At 34.9% G+C, this 20,878-nt stretch overlaps 1 protein-coding gene across 3 annotated transcripts in view; it reads right to left on the minus strand.

The window, feature by feature from the left end:
- The window catches only part of VPS13C (vacuolar protein sorting 13 homolog C), an 88,893-nt gene that overhangs the window by 32,030 nt on the left and 35,985 nt on the right, over positions 1–20,878 (minus strand). For all 3 annotated transcript variants that reach the window (XM_038184884.2, XM_027465721.3, XM_038184885.2), the window contains 22 exons: positions 20,114–20,418; positions 19,667–19,814; positions 18,720–18,828; positions 18,177–18,310; positions 17,342–17,498; positions 16,467–16,546; positions 15,545–15,604; positions 14,208–14,373; positions 13,062–13,178; positions 12,392–12,495; positions 11,745–11,912; positions 10,953–11,257; positions 10,410–10,554; positions 9,054–9,210; positions 8,111–8,241; positions 6,953–7,122; positions 6,173–6,411; positions 4,419–4,648; positions 3,838–3,930; positions 2,488–2,853; positions 1,452–1,541; positions 884–1,039 (listed from right to left, as the gene is read on the minus strand). In XM_038184884.2, the coding sequence (XP_038040812.1) occupies positions 884–1,039; positions 1,452–1,541; positions 2,488–2,853; positions 3,838–3,930; positions 4,419–4,648; positions 6,173–6,411; positions 6,953–7,122; positions 8,111–8,241; positions 9,054–9,210; positions 10,410–10,554; positions 10,953–11,257; positions 11,745–11,912; positions 12,392–12,495; positions 13,062–13,178; positions 14,208–14,373; positions 15,545–15,604; positions 16,467–16,546; positions 17,342–17,498; positions 18,177–18,310; positions 18,720–18,828; positions 19,667–19,814; positions 20,114–20,418 (3,630 nt within the window). The remainder of the gene's footprint in view (positions 1–883; positions 1,040–1,451; positions 1,542–2,487; positions 2,854–3,837; positions 3,931–4,418; positions 4,649–6,172; positions 6,412–6,952; positions 7,123–8,110; positions 8,242–9,053; positions 9,211–10,409; positions 10,555–10,952; positions 11,258–11,744; positions 11,913–12,391; positions 12,496–13,061; positions 13,179–14,207; positions 14,374–15,544; positions 15,605–16,466; positions 16,547–17,341; positions 17,499–18,176; positions 18,311–18,719; positions 18,829–19,666; positions 19,815–20,113; positions 20,419–20,878) is intronic.

Raw genomic sequence — 20,878 nt, forward strand, 5'->3', positions numbered from 1 at the left:
AAATAAAACTCCCTATATACACACTATACATAGATAGATATCTATAGTAATATTTCAGAGAAGTGAAGTTTAATTATGTGCAATTTCACTGTTCTGTGGCTAACAGCAAATGATACCATGCTAAGTATTCATGCTCCTTCCTCATATGGATATTTTCATTGTTGTTGGAGAGTTGTAAGAGAAAACTAAAAGATATGGTACACCAAATTCACAAACACATTCACCATGCACATACTTAGTACTTAACCACAATATAAGCTTACTAACATGTTTTATTACACAGAAGTAGTATTAACTGACCCCTGACTCCCCCCCCCCAATACACTAGCTTAGAGAATGCTTGTTCATTTAAAATTTAAAACAATTGGGAGTGAGAAAGATTCTGTGCAAATGACTTCATATAGTTACCAAAATTTCTTCTCCCACTAAAAAAAAAAAAAAAAAAGCTTTGGACACTCAGAAGTGTGCACATTACCAAAAGAAAAAATAAGGAAAAAAGAATTAAAAAACATGGAACTTTCTACTTTTACAGTTTAACAGCCAACCCTAAAACGCACACTCTTCTTAGTTCTACCATGGAACAAGTCTTAAAAAGAAGCAGCAAGCTGAATGAAAATAAAGCCCTCCAATAAACACAGATGTTTCTTACAATCCATCTTCTGACATATTAACAGAAATTTACCTCCCTTGCAAAAGCCAGCACCACCTTTTTTTTTTTTTTTTTACCCCTGAAGGGCTATCAGAGTAAAACTCCTGCTAGGTAACATTTTTCTCAGGGCTCTAAAACAATCACTAGCTTGAGAAAGCAGCACAGAAAGCCCTTCAGAAGTCAGAACTTCCCCCAAAGCTAAATAATTTGGCACCTTTTGCCTGTTAGGATTACCTTGGCCAAGTTACTGAAAACAGCCAGACAGCATTTGGATATTGTTATATTCATTGTATCCTTTGAAGAAATGTTAACTGCAGTTTGTGGTTCAGGAAGAATAATGAAATCATCACCAGGCATCAAACTTCTTTCTTGGACAGGGTTACTCTTCATCTAAAACCAAAATTTCTATAGGCAATTATGAACATAGTGAACTATTTCCTCCTATAACAGGAAAAAGCTTGCTCTACACTTCAAACTTTTTCCAAGCAAAGAATACCTACCTTACCTCATAAATCTGTAATACATCTTAAACTTGTCAGTAACATGGAAACTTTATACCAATACTGAAGGCAAACAAGTTATTTTATTCCATTTCTGTGTGTGTGGTTGCATGCTATACTTTGCTCATGCACTAGACAAGTAACATTACTCAGATTTCTACAGACTGAGTATTTCCCTGCGAAATTCTGTAGCTCCCTCCAAGCAACAGCATTTTAATGGTCACCTTTCTGTTAGAAAAAATTACCAAAATAAAACCGTCTATTCAAACCAAGTATTTACAGTTTCCAGTACATTTACATACTTCCAGCTTTAAACGCCATTGCTTCTTTCCTCCTTCAATTCTTTCAATAAGAGGCTCCCATACTGCAAAAGTTTCATTGTAATAATGGACCTAAAGAAAGAATCAAAATTAAGTATGAACAAAGGAAGAATCAAAATTAAGTATGAGTTCCTAAGTTCCTTCCTAAAGTAATTAGTACACTAAAAAAGCTGTTTTAGTCTGTTTCACATTTCAGAAGTCTAGTATTAGTTTTTAACAGCTTCAAAAATCAATACACACAAGTGAAATGCATCATACGTTTTTTCTTCAGTGACATAATTTTTAAAGTATTAACTTATAAAGAAATAGGACCAAACAGCTTAGTAATTACATAGCTTTTTGTTTAACACATTTTATTAATACAATGCAGTTTCTGTTCTCTTCTATGGTGTCTGTGAGAATGACTTTGAGATCAGTAACTTTAACAATGCAAGTACTTCATTTTACTATGAAATAGCAATTGGCCCGAACAAAAACTCTTTAGTCTAGATCTGGCCCACTGGAACAACTCATCTAAATGCCAGCATAAATATTCATCTCTCTTCAAACACTGCAAATCTGAATAAAGAACTGTTTGCCAGGTGCAATTCCGGAAGCTTACTTTCAGCTGTTTTCCTCACCCCTCCTCCCTTTTGGGACCTCATTTTATATGATTAAGTATGCATCTGCCATACTCTATTATGACATTCACACCTAACAATGCAAAGAAGGTTATTTGCATAACCAGTAAAGAACGGAGTTATTATTATATAGAAGTTAATTATTTCACAGTAGTAATTGCCGTTAAAAGCTCCTACTGAATTCACGTATATTAGTGCTGATCTTTTTATATAATTCCTATAATAAACATGCTATGCTTACTCAATACTTGCCTGAGTACTGAATAATTCCTAAGACCATTATAATGTAAACCTATTGTTAACTCAACTACTGGTAGAAACTACCAGAAGTGAAGTTACTTGAACATTATGGTAAGTGCAGTAACTTTTTAAATTGCAAATAATTTGATTGTACAAACCTCCAGTGACATATCAGCAGAGACCTCCATCAGTGAGGACCAGTTCTTAAGCACACCTGAAAATACAGATTCTACCAACAATAAAGGGATAGTGCGATGTCCCAGACCACATTCCAAGGTGATCTGAACAGATTTCACTACAACGTCAAACTTCTCTTGTTTCACAGCATGCTCAGGGTCCTTAAAAGTTTCTGTTGCTTCTGTAGCTACATCAACACCAAGAAACCAAGCATTGTACTGATCTAAAGGCTTCACTTGCCACAAATTTTCACAAACTTCAGTTGTTCCTCTAGAATCCTCTTCTGTTGGTTTTGGCTTTAGGGCAGCCATAATGGTCCCCACAGTATTTAGAATTATTGGTGAGATCTTGAACAACAACAACAAAAAATCCTCTATTACTCAAAACATTTTAAAATTGATGAACATATAAAATACATGACAGATGAAAATGGCAAGTAACTCTTAGGTTCTTGATACAGGTATATGGCATTAAAAAAAAGTTATCTAAAAAACAGAAACAGAACCTATTCATGTACCTCCTCTTATTTTCCTTTCCCACAACCTTTCCTAGTTCCTCTCTCACAATCCCACAGATCAAGAAGAATATTCTCAGATTGCAATTTCATTTTCACCGATACATGGTATTCCCACAACAGCAGCCAGACAACTTTTCCCTCCTAAACTGTAAATCATCAACACTTAAAAATTAATTTTTAAGAATTTCAAGGTGTTCAAAAAAGCTATCAGTTCAATACCATTTCACTTAAAGGCACAGTACATCTGTCAAAAGCTTTAAGCACAACATACTATTATTTCCAATTTAAATTTCATTACTGGCTATTCTTTCAAATCAGAAATAAAAAAGTATGACGATTTTTATAGGAGAGTTAGCAAGTTATACTCAGAGATAACTTTATATTTGCTTAATAAATTACCTACTAAGAACACTGTATTTCACATTGTGTATCACCATGGAAATCACATTAAGAGCCTTAAGTTAACATGCACTTCTGTGCACATTCCTGTTTATAAACCTCTCTGAAGAGAAAAATAGTGGCAGTGGCAGGGAAAGGGTTGTTTCATAAAATTGGAAGAAACTAGTGGGAGGAATCCTAGTATCCAATATTAAAATTTGCCCTTTTTTTGCCAAGAGATAACCAAAGCAATAAATATGTAATGATTTTTCCAACTCAGAGTAGCCTTGAAAAACAAAAATGCCTATTTCCAAAATTAAACTAATAGAAGAAACAGAAGTTTTCAATAGGGGTACATGGATTAAAAAAACTAAACTACAGCTCATTTTAGAAATGAAGCTCTTCTTCCCAAGACAGCTTTAATAATCTAACTTACCTTTATAACAAGTTCTTCAACTGTTAGTACCACAGTTTGTAACCCTGAAACATGCCTCATATTTTCCATGACCAGAGAACATGGTTGTAACACCTGAGAGAGAAATACGATTTGATTAAGGTTACTCCTGGATTCTAGCCTTTGAAATACTTGTATTTTTTAATCCCATTGGCAAAAGGCTGCTGACCCAATAAAATAACTATTATCAAGTAACAGCATTCTTTCTACATTACTGTGCTTCATTCCAGCATGCAAAATTGCTGGAATTGCAGTAAACAAAGTTGCGTAGATGTATTCTTAGTCTTCAAAATCCCTGATGCAGTTTCTTCACTAAGAAGCCTTTACTTCAACGTAATGATCCACCACACAGGTTTTAAACAAAGATCTATGTGATGAAGTCTTGCGCATTCTGACAAATGATTCACTTTTAAACGGCACACCGCATACACACAGCGATTTCCTATCTTTATAATAATTACATGAGAACTGAGTTTTCTGAGTGTTATGGATATACCAACAGACAGACATGCTTGCCAGCAGTTGTCACTAATTTTTTCATTCTGGAAATCAAGTTTTCATACCTTAGTAACACTCTTGTCTTGTTTTTCTCTGAGAAAGGCACAAGCCAACACTTTGAAGTCCTTCACTTGAGCAGTCATCCTCTGCGCAAGCTTTCCCGAATTCATAGATAAGTCACATTGGAAAGAAACTTTTAAGGCAGGGGCATCAGCACTCGTCAAATTAGCAACAAACACAATTTCTGGATCCATGATCACAGCTTTTACTCTCATATTTGGCCATACAGATGTTTCTGTGAAAATAGGTAAAATCACCCTTGAATATAACAGGCTCAACAGCATTATTATATATGTAATACCTCAACTATGCATAAAAATTGGTACATAGTTTTTAAAGGTATAAATTTTACAAGTACCTCAGTCTTTACAGTAATGCTATTTCACTAAAAAGTATTTCACTAAAAAGTAAAATCACAGTGTTCAGAAATCAGCAGCAAACTGGTCAGCAGTTTCATTCTGAAGAAACTGTCTCTTGATACTACATAAAAGTATTATTCACTCAATGCTCTGCAATCAACCTAAGTAATGGCTCTATAAAGCCAGATTCACAACAGTTATCTTCTGGTTCAATACCTAAAGCATTCTTTAGAGTGAAGATTTTCTAATTGTACACTGTTAATTTCATTTTGATTTCTTGTCTGAGTATCCACTCAGCCTCCAAACAGGATAAAATCACATGTATCTTAGTTCAAAGGAGGACTCTAACATACTAGTGATGGATCAAGACACTTCAGTTCTAAATGATCAGGAGGTATATGGGTATGTAACCCTCATGCATGCTAGTACTCATCACATAGGTTTCCCGAGCCTAGCACTTGCTGGAAACATCAGAATATTGTACCCATGCAATTGAACAAAATGCCAAGTTGAGGCTTGGGGTGCTACAACAGCAAAAGCAAAGAAAGCCAGGCATCATTGGTTGCAGCCAGCAACACATTTGAGTAGCCAACACATTTGAGCAGCCACTAAAAGTACCCTTTTTCTGGCATGTGTATCATTCCTCCTTTATCATGGGATTTGGCACATCTCCGTCAAGGGAAGAAGAAAGGAAGTGAACTGCTGACATAACTAGAACAATTTATAAAACCTAGGGCTCACTCTCAACACACTGCCAAGTTCCCAAAAGATAAGGCTGTGGATAACAGTCCAAACAACAAAGCCCACAGATGAGGTCAGACCACAAGTCAGGTGAGCCTGGCTATCACTTACAACCCAACAAAACTCAACTCAAAAGTGGTCTTTTGTGCCTTTGTTTCATCATACCATACTTTCAGTCTTTAACCAAAAAGAGAAAAGTTGCCTTCATCAAAAACTTAGTTTACCATATCTTTGAAACAATAACAAACAGTTATTATCCGTTGAAATACCAACATACAGTTTCAAAACTCTTAGCTTGCAGATAGAAAAGACACTCTTTGCCACTCATATCTGAGGAGCAAGTTGTTCTTTTTTACTTTAACTACTGTCCACATAGTCAGTCTTGCTTCTTTCGCAGAAATAAGAGTAAATAAGATGAGTAAAAATACTAAGTAGAGGGATGCCTTTCAGTATTTAGTTCTGTTGCAGAGCACAACCTGGTTACTTAATGTAGCAGTAACCTAGGGACAATTATCTATATCAGTAATCTATGGACAATTTAGATTGTATTTGTTCTTCATATTGTCTGATAGCAAGATAAGCACTTGAACACTTTTGGATGATTTTTTTCTAGTATGAGATCTGTGAAAAGAAAGGGGAAAGAAGGCAGTTTTACAGACCTGTTTCTGGTTTGGATTTCCCAGAAGCAACATGCTTTAAATGGACTTGTGTAGATTTTTCAGCTGAAGATGCCGGCATTGAGTTAACAAAGAAATCCGCTACTGTCAACAAAAACTCCATACTGGCACATATGTACAGCTTGTCAAGGATGGCAACAACTTCAGTTCCATTTTCATCCTGTTTGTATCTTATATCTACCATACAACTGTCATTTGTGTCATACTTCTTGTCTATCATTCTGGAAAAGAAGTTTAATAATAATTCTTTGTAATAGCATAACACAGTAATATAGTAAAAATAGGATACATAATATCATTGTCCCTTCCCTTTGTCATTTTTAAAAGAATTACTAAATAAGCAATCAACATTTTCTACAGAGAAATTAGGATATAGACTTTTCTCTAACAGAGGAATAATTTCTATTTTAACTGTGTCCTACAATTCACGAATTACACATGCAGCGTGTAATAATCAGACTACAGTACAGTACCGAGAACTCCCTAACCGAGGCTGGTTGCACTCTACTCATCTCTTCACCACAGTTGACTGTAGTATTCAAGCCTCCCACGTATTTTTTGGATTACCTTATAAGCCAACATATAATTTGCAGAAACCTGTTTAACATTATTAAAAATACATTACTAATTGCTTTAGTGCATAGCACAACTGACAGACCTATTACATTCTATCAGCGTCATGTGAAGCAAAGTATAGGTCTATGAAACAGTCTTCCTTATAAACTACATGGACTTTTTCATTTCTGATGCACTCATACTTACCTTTGTGTCACATTCTGAATTCCTTCCCTGAGATCATCCAGTGTACATGCCTTAAGTTTAACATTTATATCCATTGAGCCATTGGAAAACATTCTGCCTGACGATGCCATGAGATGCAGTCGGAGTTCACCAAGGCGTAATCTGTCACTATGCAGCAAAAGCGGGGACTTCTATATAATGAGAAGCAGTAAAATTACTTATCACAGAACAAAGTAGTAATCACACTTCTCATGAGGCTAATGACACAAATGTGCATTACAATCTGCAAATGTTCATGTCCTGAGTCCTTTAACCATACAATTAGTCAAAGAAATTAACTGAAGTACACATCATTTCTAGCAGTTGTTCAGAATGCATGATCGAATGATATTTCACTTGACTCTGAACCTTCTACCAGAGAATCCCTCCATTCCCATCACAGTAACTCCATTTACAACTAGGACCTCAGCATTAAATAGAAATGATATAAACAAGGCATTTAAGCCATATTACATTAGTGCATTTCTTCCTGGTGATGCTCATTCCACAAGAACTTTTCAAAACACACCCACTGCAAATTCCTTTATTACAGTCACTTTAAACGCAAAGCTACCACCCGATCACTAGGTCCCAAGGTGTAAAAAGCAAGAACCCTCACATCTATACAAAGCCTATGAAATCATGATAGTAAGGCAGCATTATACGTTTCTCTTCTGTTTTCAGCACAGTTTGACTTGCTCAGGACGCTTGTTAATAGCTCACACTCAGAGCTATGTAAGAGGGAAGTATGGATCATGTACATACTGCAGCTGCTTACTAACGATACAGCCATGCACTAAACTAGCATCATGGAGACCAGCAATTCATACTTTCTAAATTTTAATTTTTTAGGTTGGATAGCTGGAATCAAGACTTGAATGACCGAAAGAGATGGTGGGTTGTTTTGGTTGTTTTTTTTTTTTTTTTAAATGTGTGATTTTTAGAAGTGCACTGACATTCTTCAAATTAAGTCTATTCTATGCTCGAAGTCTCCAGGTTGAAGGATAAATTGCCAAAGATCCATAAGGCAAGCATAACAAGGTCAAGACAACAGATAAAGTATTTTATTTTACTATCTGGAGTTCTGTCCATGTGCAAAGTTCCCCACCCCAGCAGCATAATAAAAGCTTTGTCACAAACCTGATTCATATCTCTATTGTAGAGAATTACTGAAAGTGACTCAAAATTAAAGTCGAATTTAAGTGTTTCGTAACGTTCTGCAGAAGACTCAACTGTAGAAACACTTTCTTGTCCAAAAGCAAGAAGAGGGTCTGTTGATAAAAATGAAGTATTTTTACATTTCTTTAGAATACTAAGCTTGGGGATAGTTTTCTGGGTTTGAGTTCTGTTTTTTTTTTAGTTAAAATCCAAGAGTCAGAGAAAGAGGAAAAGTTAGGATGACTACTCAGGACAACTCACAGTTACATATTCAATAGCATACTGTTCTCTTCAATAGATGTTAAAATTACCATGCTCTGAGTGGTTTAAGTACTTTTTTTTAAAGTTGTCATTAATTTACTGTGGCTGTTCCTCTTTTAGTCAACTACATAAAGTAGCAATACCACAATTTGCATTACTCTTCCTTCTAGATTCTTTTCATAGTATAGCTTTCAACTATTGGTTGAAAAACTTTTGACATTGAGAACACTATTATGCTTTGAACAAACAAATTGGCAAACTTAACCATATTTCAGCTAGAAACACATACTGATTACATTAACATGCTCTTTAAATATTAAAAAGATATTATCCTATATAATTTTTATAATTGTTCATGAATATTCTGGGGAAGCTTGTTGGTTTGGGTTTTATCTGTTTTAAACCTGCAATTTCAGCCTCTGATACAGGCTGAAGAATACCACCCTATAAAAGATTAATTGCAAGCAACAGCTACAAAATTTTTGACTGTCAACAGCTTGCATTGCAATGTTTTTGGAATGTGCATACATTCGTATTTGTAACTTTTCATAAACTCATTCATAACCATTAAGAAAAATGATTTATTTGCACTGTTTCAGGCCAACATGTTGGAATTGCACATAGTCCTCTCCATACACCTATATAGCTACAGAATTTAACATACCCTCAGAGGAATCGGATTCATTTGAAACTTTCCCCTTTTTAACCATCTGGGTATCTTCAATGCTCTGCTGCAGAGTACTTGGCTGGGAAGAAGCCCCTCCAAGGTTCTCAAGTAAAATTTTCATGACAACAGTTAGATCATCTTCACTGAGTGCAATCTGTAAAGTGACAAACACACAACCTATTTTTGGTGATGTTATCTCCTTCCAGTGCAGAACCCTATCTTTGTCAATTGTAAGCAAGTGTTTAGAAAAAACAACTATAAGCATATCAGTCAGTCAAATAAGATTCCACTATAAGCATATCAGTCAGTCAAAATAATCCCGCTCAAAACATCTTAAATTTGAGTAAAAACAGTTGGACCACTTCTCCTCATATATAATTAGCTGCTTGTTATGAACAGGCGTTACAATAAGAACTGTGTTAAATATTATCTGGTCTTTCAAAGGCTCTTTAGCTGCAGAAATATAATAATTGATAAAAGTAAATGCTTCTTAACAAAGCAGTAATACAGAAACAGACAGGTAACATTAAAATCGCCATTTCGTTGTATACGTGGAAGCAACTGTCATTCATTAAGTCCCTGAAGAGTTAATGGATTTCAATACATTTATAATATTGCAGGGTCATAAAAAATAAGCAGCAAAAAAAGTGGGAAGATACAGTCACTTAGCCAAAAATACATAATGTTTGAGTATTTTCTCTAAATCCTTTTTTTTTTTTTTTTTAATAGTACTCCTTCAGTATTATATTACTCTGTGCTTCACTACTGCTACAGCTGACTTCAGCATAGACAAAGGAATGACATTAGTCTGATATACAATGACAAGGCCTTGCAGTCTATTTCTACCCACCTAAATCCTTATGGTCAACACAGGAAAACAGGAAGTAAACCCCTTTGTCTGAAAAGTCATCAAGCATCGTTTTGAACTACTGCCTCAGAGACCTACCTCTACCATTTTAATTTCCACTACAACTACTGAACACTCAAATAACTGATTATTACAATTAAACAATTTAAAACCTTAGTAATCTAAATACTAATTCAACAGATAAATCTTACTGACTTGGCTATTAATTCAAATGATGGCTGCAACAGACTCCCTTCTCCTCCATAAAAACAGACTATTTCATTTGCACGAAACTACCAAAACTATTTGTTATACAATACCAAAACTAGCACATCTATGAATGGGACAGTCAGGCTTAAGTGTTAATGTTCTGTAAAGAATATTCTGTAATAATATTCTGTAAAGAATACAAACTGTAACTAGCCTACAAGTTTGGTAAGTAGACTAAATACTGTTCCAAGAATAATTATAACTTTCATTCTAGCTCTGATTTGCCATGATATTACCTGCATTGGTTTTAAGTCTCCTTTGACTCCAATTGTTGGGGTTTTATGATACCAAGTTGCTGCTAAATTTCTCTGGACCAGTAAAGTCAAACTCACAGGACACAGAATTTCAGAATCTGTTTGAGAATCTGTGAATAAAATGCACCTACAAAAGATGATATAATCAATACAGGACAGGTATTAATAGCTGCAGAACCCCAAATAACATAATTATAATCTAGCACAATTATGGTTCTTTGATAATAATGTGTATATACATGCACTTAGGTCCAGGTTTGTACATTAGAAGTGCTTCAGTTACTCCCCTATCGTTCTTTTCTTTCCAAGAAGTTTTAAAAAGATTGTGGGCATGTATCCCTATCTAGATGCATTCTTAAGCCAATATTTTTTTCTTTTGTTTTCTTTTGTTTTTTTTTGATGGTGCTTGTTTTTTGAACATGTCCATTGGCCCTAATCCTTAAATAATAGAACAGCTACAGATGGAATATGGACCTGTTTTCTTAGGAAAGTATTTCTGAAGGTAGAAAGCAACCCTATGTATACCTTGATAATTTCAAATGAGTTAATTGTATATCCATGTTGTCAATGACTGGAGGAAGAGAAGACTCATCTGAAGACACCAGCTTAAATTCATTCTGAACTCTGATTAAGCCAAGATCAGCTATCAAAGCATTACAGGAAGTTGAAGATTCAGGAATAACTATAACTGGAGCTTTCAAGTTGATATCCATTAAGAGACGAAAACTCTTTTTAGCAAAGTCTTTCATGCTAGAAGCAGCCATTTCCGCCGCCTGGACTGTCACTGCATTCAGGGCTTCTTGGGCCGTTTGGAAGTTGTTTAGGAAGTTCTGTTGGAAAGTAGTCAAAAAGATGAGATCTACAAGAGCAAATAAGACTCAAAAAAAAAGTAAGATTGAAGGAAAAAAAAAAAAAGAGAAATAGTTTATCTGTGTCAGAAATACACAGTGTATCAGAAATACAAATTTAACTGTGGAAGTTTCAAAAAAGAAAAAGGAATAAAAAACACGTGGAAAGACACTGTTTACTTGATTTTGAAGATACTAAAGCTATCGATTAGATTCCCTATTTGTTTTTTTTTTTTTTTTTATCCTTGCCCTTATTTGTTATTCTTCAATAAAACAGTGCAACTTTTAAGGGCATTTCTTCATCAAAATACTTGTGCATGCTTGTAGATCAGCTCACCACAGGGCAGTGGTCAGAGAGAGCTGAATAAACTTCTTTATTTAAAAAAAAAACAAACAAACAAACAAAAAAAAAAAACAACAAAAAAAAACCAACAACCTCCTACTGTCAAGAGAAGTGAAACTGTCTTACCAAGAGAGACATAAAGAACTTATGTAGGTAAATTATTTGGATGCAGCCCACTTTCAGAGACATTTTACCATCCACTCTTGACATATCAGCATAGGCTTCACCTGCAGTAGCATCTGGATAAAGCGACATTTGAAATCTAAATACTTCATCTCCCATTATGGAGACAGCCTAGAAGATTAAGTCCATATAGTTAAAACTCCCAGACAATAATCTGTGATAAAATTATTGCTTAAGGTCTCAGACAAGTAATATTTCCACAAACAAATGAACAGCAATTTATCAGCAGAACTTGAACACACATATGTGAGGCACAAAAAGAAATTAAGTTAGCTACTTCAGGGTATGTTTCATCTCATTTAATTATCTGTAGTTCAATTTATATTTAACCCACACTACTCATCAGAATTAAAACATCAATGAAAACACGATTGAAACGTGATTAAAAAGAACTAAAAAAATGAATGGAAGCATGCTTTGTTTCCCTGAAATACATGTAAAGCAATGAAATTTTGCCTAATATTTGATGCATTACTTCATACTTAGTATAACGCATGCATACATCAGACCAAATCAACTAGAGCACTTTCATTTAATAGCTTCAATAAAGGGTGTTTTTTTGTCTGCTTCTAATCTGTGCAACACATCACCTTTTTATGGATTGTTTTTGGATCAACATTTGTAATCACAATGTCCTCAAGTCTGGAGAATACTTTAATCTTTTTAGTTTTCACAGCTACAGATGCATCCATTCCTGATTTGAGATAGAAGAAAGAAGATAGCAACTTATTAAAAAGCATTTATTAACTAAATAGTTTTTCTAAGAAATAAATCTTACTGAATATGAAAAAAATAACACTGACTTATAATTTAGAAGTCTGCTATGTAACAACTGATGCTAAGCCCAGTGCAGAAGTCCTGACCTTTCTACATATGAAAAATCCAAGTTCTATTGACTTTAAGACTACAGTTAAAAAAAATATTCCTGACACTACTTAAGATCACTCTAGCTCTTCAAGAATTCAAGCTTATGCTATATATCAAATCGTGTTTTCATTTCTTCTAATTTTACTGCACTTAGAAAGTAATTGCCTTCTTGTTTCAAAGAGAACATTTTCACATTTTCTTCCCTTGCAAGCATTTTGGATATTAAAACTGTTAAAACTGTTAACTGCAATACTATATAATTAAAGTGTATTGAAGGACACAGAAGTTACAAGACACGTAAGTAGTGCACACATCAGTCTGTGTGCACTGTACAAAGGTAAATAATATTTCTGACAATTAATTAGTCTGATTAAATAAATAAATAGAACTTACCTTGTATTCTAATGTCTGCAATTCTACAAGTCTGATCACATACTGAAATGCTAAATGAATTTAGCTTTGCGGTGAGTTTTAATTCACAGATATCATCATGGGTTGCATTACCAGACACTGGATGGGAAAACCAAGTGACATACAAGATCACCATCGTAACTCAATTGTTCTAAACCAGATACTACATTATTTGTGTGTTGTATATATACGTTTCAAAAAAGATTTTGCAGTTATTCCCTGAAGTTAATGCTAGTTAGATATGACATGAAATCAACTTCTTTTTTTTTTTAATTAAAACATGGTTATTTTCTGACACAAGAACAGTCACGAGTGAACATAGGCAAATAACAATCAAGACAATGGTGCATTTTTTTTTACCCTCAATATCTGTTTTTTAATGCAACAGCATACTGAATACACTCTCAAACACTATCTCACATGCTCAATGTTCTTTTTTGCATAGAGTAGCACAGCCAATTTAGGTTTAATTAACGAGGAAAAACATTTCTGCAGCCATACTGAAGGTGCTGCCAAAATTCAAATACAACAACCAATTACTAGAAACTTGATCCCAACAGATTAGAAAACCTTGTGTTTCCCAAACAGTACAGAGTTATCAACTACAGAAACCCTGACAAAACACCCTTCAGGAGTCTATGTATAAAAATGTATACTACTTCAAGGTTACAGATAGCAATTTTTAAAATAAGCACGAGACTGAGGGAGATCCTTGAGTTCAGAACTTAACTTCCCCATGGCTCAAGAACACCTATTTTTATCAGTGTAAGCACTCTTACAGCCTGCAGACTAGAGAACAACGAAGTCATAACACCGATGTTTTGGAAAGGCTTTGGTACTGTTTACTGCAACATTATTTGTTCCACTTCAGCCTACTATTTAGTAAAATTACATATGGAGAAAGGAGTATTTGTAGAATTAAGCAAGGTCATCTGGCCTCTCCAAATACTAACATTATACAGAGCAATGTTTTGGGTTTCTTTAAATAAGATCTTTTTCTCTCCACATGCAATTGTGCCTATCTTTTCATCGAACAGGCTGCCGTGCTGTCACTTGAAATGGTATCCTTTGAAAACAAAGGCTATATGCTGCCATGCAACAAAAGCATGGACTTTATTATTACATTACCTGGTCTGAGAGCACTTCCTTTTTCTTGTTCTTCTATTTGGGGCTTATGGTCTGATGCTTTCTCAGTACTGGAAGGAGCACTTGATGAAACACCGAATGTGAGAAAACTCATGATGGAAAGTAAAGCCTCTGTGTGAAGTACTAGATCCAAACTTGAAAAGACGACCTAAAATAAGGGCAAGGAAACACGGTAATGTTGTTACTTGACATATAGTACCAAGCGATTGCATATGAACATAGAGTTATGGTCACAATTAAAATTCTTGCTCTTTCACATGCATATCCCCCTTTCTACCTCCTTCAGCTTAACAACATATAGAAACTTCAGGGTAGATGAGGGAGCCATGGAAGAGAAGACAGCAACAGCTACAGAAGTACCGTGCACGTCTCAAAATTGTTATTTAATGTAGATGGGCCTTTTCAGTAAGCTCTTAGTTCTGTTGCATGTCATTGCTACAGAGCTCTTTGGATCACATCTGTAGAACCACATAGAGAAATATTTTAGTAAGTATGATTAAAAAAAAAAGGGGAAAAAAAAAAGAACCCACCCACAAAAACACAAGATTCAAAATTTGCAATCAGAACAGAAAGCACATGAAAAGCAACTACTCTGGCCAATACTACTTACTGAAAAGTACCATCAGCTAGCCATCTTTGTGTAGCTGAAAGCAGCTCTCTGAAAATGCTAGTTTTACTGATACATTAAAGAATGTCAGCGTTCTTGACTCTCAGTAAAGTAGATCAGTCGTGTCAAATTCTCCAAATTCTCTATCAAGAAGCAAGCTCAACCTACCATGACTGCTTTAAACGAAAACATTTTTAAAAGCAACAATTACCAAGGCCTGCTTACTTTAGAAGTCACAAGTTATGGAAAACTACACGTAGACAGTTGCTTTCAGGAAAAGTAAAAAGCATTAAGTGAATATGTCACATGTTCATAAGATGTTTCACCTCATCTCAATTTCACTGTTAGGAACTTTTAAGCTCTGCAATGCACAGTTTACATTTTACATGCTGCCAAGTTTATCATTTGGGGCAAGGAAGAACACACGCACCCCATATGCTAGAGTTAAAAATATGTACTTACATACTTTAACTAGCTAAAAATCTACAGCTTCTACTAGAAAAGTAATTAACTAATCAGTGCTAAATACTACTACTTTTTCTTTTTTAAAACATTTTTTTTCCTGGATTTCTCTTTGAAGTAATGAAATATGAAGTAGTATGCTTTAATGATCGGAACAACAGGGCTTGTTCTCTTCACTAAGTAATTAACAGGTTCATACAGATGTTACTACCTGAGGAGCTTAAAGTTATGAAATGCATCCTCTACTTACATCAATGCTCTGTTTGGTGCTTCTGTAAATACTAACAAAATTCGGTCCGTCTGCATCAGCCTGAAGGAGGAAAAAAATACAAAAAACAAAAAACTAAGCCTACAGCCAGTTTCTATTCAATTAATAGAATGAATTGAATTATTTCTCTACACACACAACAATTACTACCACGGTGAAAGAAAACAGGAAAGCAATGAACTCTTAGGAAAAAGACTTCTCTCTTCTTAAAATACACTATTCAGGCAAACAGTATGGGTACTCACAATGCTCTAAGCAACATTTTATTGCATATAGTTTGTGAAAGTTCAGCTGCCTAGGTACAGTATTTTCTTTTCTCTTACATACAAGAGATTTAGACTGGATCAATCTATGCTTAGTACTCTGTCAGAACCAATTAACTTGTTTTGCTCTACTCTTAACATTAATGACAAAATTTTAATAATAGTATCCCACTGGTCCTGAGACCTGAGATGCCCAAGTATTTACATGCTTTCTGAAAGACATTTTTTTTTCTTTAAATAAATCTCAAGAGCCAGCTAGCAACTTACTACTCCTCAAATGCTTTTAAGCCCTATGAAGGTCACCTTTCACTTGAATAGGCAAAGACCATCTCAACTATTAAGTTTCACAAAGGTACTACTCTGTATTCTTTACAGAGAAGAATACACACATTTAGCTTACACAGTGATTTCAGTAGGTGGGTTAACTTACAAAGCAAGCACTATATGGATGCACCAGAGAGTAAAATGAGATATAAGTTGAAAACTGGCTATTTGAGAGAAAGCCTCAGACAGTTTTAGATGCAAGTTTTAAAACAAACAAGCAGGAAAAAAAAAACAGACCCACAAATAATCTCTCACAGGCTAAGTACGGAAGCCTTATTTTAGTTCCCAAATAATCTTAGTTAAAAAGGTATTGAAACCTTAATGTATTCCATTTTCAGAAGATGTTCATCTGTCTTACTTGAAGAATTAATAATACAAAGAGGATCTCCATTTGAGTCTGCAAATCAAGAAATAATCTAGTTATTAATTGAAAGTGTTTCCATTCACAAGTTTTCTTCCACCCATTGAATGCCTCTGTTCTATTTTTAAATTATATACTACTGTTGCTGAAACTATCAAAGGAAACACTTCTTTTCATAGAGGAGCTGCAGATCAAGCACTATCCTGTGAAATGCTGTATTCATGATTACTATTTTTTAATTGTCCATTTACTGAATCTGTTTAATTAAACTAATTGAAATAAACTTAGCATGGTCCTGCAAGAGGATTCAGAACTGGTAAGTTATTTGCATTCCTACCCATAGTTTTACATTCCTGTCTTTATTTACATATTCTGTAACATACTTTTCTACTGTAAGTACACAGCTACTTCTGTTATCACTTGAGTACTGCTTCAAATTGGTACCTCACAAATCAAGAAGTATTCTGGATTTCCAGTGCTGCCAGAAGTAGCAATAAAGCACAGATTAACAAATTTCAAGTTGTTACAACTTAGTAACTGCTCATCAAAACATGCTGAACAGAAAGAATACTTCACAGTAATGACTTTAAGTAGGCAACTAACTATATTCAAGCTAACTCTAGCAACAGCAGTAGAACTTGTTATCACAGGAGACACTTAAACTGAATCTGAACTACAGAGAGCAGGATCATGAAAATAACTTGGCACATAACCTCCCTTTTCTATTGTTTGTTTGTTTTTTTTTATTGATTTGTATCATAATATTATTTTACCATAGAAATTTACAGTATGCACTATACTTACTATGCACCAGTTACGTAGAATACTTACCAGTTATTTCAGTGCATCTCATAGTAATTTTTTTCAGGTATGTTGCTGCGGTCAATTCATGATCTCTGATTTTAGTTTTAGTTCCAAGCTGTAGCACATTTAGAATATGTAATGGATACCTCTCCTTCTGAACCTGCTTCATCAAGGTTATTACTACCTTGAATATAGAAAAGGAATTGAGTTCACTATTTCAGTAAAACTGTTCAGAGAGCATGGCGTGCAGTTATAAGTGGACATTCTCTCTTCAGCTACACTTCAAAAGTGGTATTAGTCTAGACAGTTTGCTTTTTTCTGCAAACAGAATCTGTAACACCTGTTTGTAAATATTTTTCCCCTTCTGTTCACACAGACATCTATCTTCAGAGAAAAGATATACTTGGATAATTTTATATCCATAAATATCTTTGTTACTCAGCTGCTTGTGCATTTTCCCTATATTTTACCTACACACTCACCTTCAGTCCTGTATCCCTACAGGAAAAATATCAATTCTAGCTTACCTATTTTGCTACTAAAGCCATTTTGTTGCTTTAAGAACCATACGCCTTGTATAAGGCTAGGTAAGTGAAGAACATCTAAAACAAAGTCTGTTTTTCCTTGTGAGATGTCAAGCCCTCTATATATACGAAGTCACATAACACAGACAAATTAAAACAGCTAAATAAAGGTAGCATTCTGTATATCATTCTAGACTGAAGAATCTAGTTTTTCAGTTATTTTCTTTTCAGTTATTACCCCTTTCTTTCAATAATTTATAATTACAGCCCACTTCTTCAGATAAACAGGTTTGAATACTAGAACCAGTAACAAGTAAGTTTTATAGATAGATACGTACCTCTTTGATTTCAAAATTAAGCAGCATATTGATTACATCTTCATTTAATGCTCCTTTCCTTTTGTCAGACAGCACTCCTTCTGGAACACTCTTATCCTGCATCAAAACAGATTTCTCCATTTCTTTGGTTTTACCTGCAGCATTCAATAAAGTGGTTAACTTGCCAATTTGCTACTATTTGTTTAGCTCAAGAAACTGATCCAATTCTTTTATTCATTTAAATGGCTTAAATTCACCTGAGATAAGTTAGCAACATTTCCACAAACAGAGCCTTTAACTTCAGAACAGGAAAAGAAAGTAGAGGCATTCTGGCAACAAGGACACTGCCATCTCAGTACCTTGTCACCTTCATTACTTTTTAGCTCCCACAACCACCATATTCTGTCTTGCAATACTTTGAAGCACGAACACTGTCCTTGCAAAATTAAGAAGAGCTTTTTACTTGCACATCATACTCAGATCTAAGTCTGCTTTCCATATAACACATGATTTTCGTTATTCTTGAAAACTAACTTCATATTTAAGACAAATTTTCTCTCTCACCTTCCTCTTGCAGTACTGGCTTTGCATGAGCTTGTTTATCTTCTGCTTCACCAAGGTTTTCTGTCAGCACTTTGAGGAAGACATTCAAATCCTCTTGACTTACTGCAACCTACAAAATTGCAGATCAAAGTTCTCAGAATGAAAAAACAAATAAACAAACAAACAAAAACTGTTTTTTAAAGTTGTAACTAGCTATCAAAGCAGAACAATGCTTTCTGGCAAGACTAAAGGTGCTTAGCTACAGCTGTTTTGTCAGCAGCAGCATCCTTTGAGGAAAGTAACAATGAAAATCTTCTAACTACTTATGGTTAAAGGACTATGAGCTTAAAGAAAGTTAAGACTTCTTAAAGCTGTATCAATATATAATGCAGCCTTTAGAGTATCTATGCTTTCAATACTTTGCTACAAATGATGTGCTACCTTATGGCATTTTACTTCCAGTTTCGCCAAGAGGTAACTGGTATTTCTTCCACAGTATGTTGCCACAATACATAACTATCCTGAGATCATTCAAGGGAGACTGAAAGTTATGCAGCTGAGTTACTAAGGCAAATATTAGCATAGATTTAACTTCTTCTCAAGAAGATAACTTTTTTTTTTTTTAAAAGGCACTGAAATAGACATGTTTAGAAAAGTGAACACAACAACAAGTGATATAAGTTTGTCCTGCCTTATAGTAAGGAATATTCAAGACTCCTTGACATGCCTTTCAATTCTCTTTTCTCTTAGCACAATAAATGCACACAGGGGGGCTAGATGTTTTATATGACACTTTTCAACTTCACTATTTACAAAGTTAGGTTAAATCCAGTTAACATCCCTAAAAAACACTCCACAGCTACTAACAGCTTGCAGTTCGTTCCACTTTTGTGCCCAGAAATAACATAAAGCTTAGTCTTACATTAGGTATCACGAGCTACTCACCACTTCCTTTTCACAAGACTTACATTCATTGTATCCAGATACCCTGTAATCTCCAATACTGGCAATTTGTGAAACCAATCTGCAGCTAGATTTCGATTCACAGACAGGCTCAAATTAATAGGGTGAAGTATCTGAATGTCCAGATGAGATAAACTTGTCTCCATAGTGATTCTTAAAACAGAGGAAAAAAAAAAGTGTTGGGGGATGTTAGAAGTTTATCATGTTACATTTTCAACTCAATTATCTTTAAATATCAAGTTTAATCTCTCTTTAGACATACATAGCTTCCTGAGCAAAACAGTATCTTACTTTACTGCTCATTTATTTGCCCCTAGGGTAACAGGTTCATATTCTAGCACCAAATATTTGATTCTTACCAACCATGACTTCTAAACAAGTAGATTAATATCTTACTAAGTATTAATATTAATAATTAGCTAAGACATTACACTTGGTACAATGCACTTTACCTAGATAGTTTCAGCTTTGTCAGCTGCACATCCATTTTGTCAATGACTGGAGGGAGCAAACCACCTTCTGGAGACACCAAGCTAAACCGGTTCTGAACCTTAATCAAGCCAAGGTCTATTACTATAGCATTGAGGGAAACTGAGGACTGAGGAATGACTATAACTGGTGCTTTTATGTGAATGTCCATAGCAAGTCGAAAGCTCCTTTGAGCCAGATCTTTTACGCTGGTAGCAGCCTTTTCTGCAGCTTGGACTGTAGCAGCACTCAGTGCCTCCTTAGCTGTCTGAAAGTTGTTCAAGAAGGTCTAGAAAAAAAAAGAGTTGAAGAACAAGCAGAAATAGAGCTATAAACAGTTTTGTTTTCAATTGCAACTACTCTCTCTTATTACAACACCAGTCACAAACAACATCAACCACAAGTTATGCTGCCTATTGTGTTAAGTTGTCCCTGGGGTAAGACAACTGGGTACTTTCGATCATAACCTCTATTACATGGTCAAAAATGTACTAACAAGTGATTTTTGAACCCGTCTTCTTCTCCAGCTTCATTTGTGGCAACAGTCTTTTATCTCATTACCTTATGGGGACCCACATTATTTGTAGAACCCCTCTGTCACCAGTGAACACTAATACTTATTAAAGCCAGTACTAAGTGGCAAAGAACCAACTAGAGCTTAGCCAAAGAAGCCAGTATTAGAATATTTGACAGAGAGATAAATGATTTACAGTGGTTAATTTGCAGTCCTCATAGCATCAAACCTTGCA

The sequence above is a fragment of the Anas platyrhynchos genome, chromosome 11 (assembly GCF_047663525.1).
Source record: "Anas platyrhynchos isolate ZD024472 breed Pekin duck chromosome 11, IASCAAS_PekinDuck_T2T, whole genome shotgun sequence".
Taxonomy (NCBI): domain Eukaryota; kingdom Metazoa; phylum Chordata; class Aves; order Anseriformes; family Anatidae; genus Anas; species Anas platyrhynchos.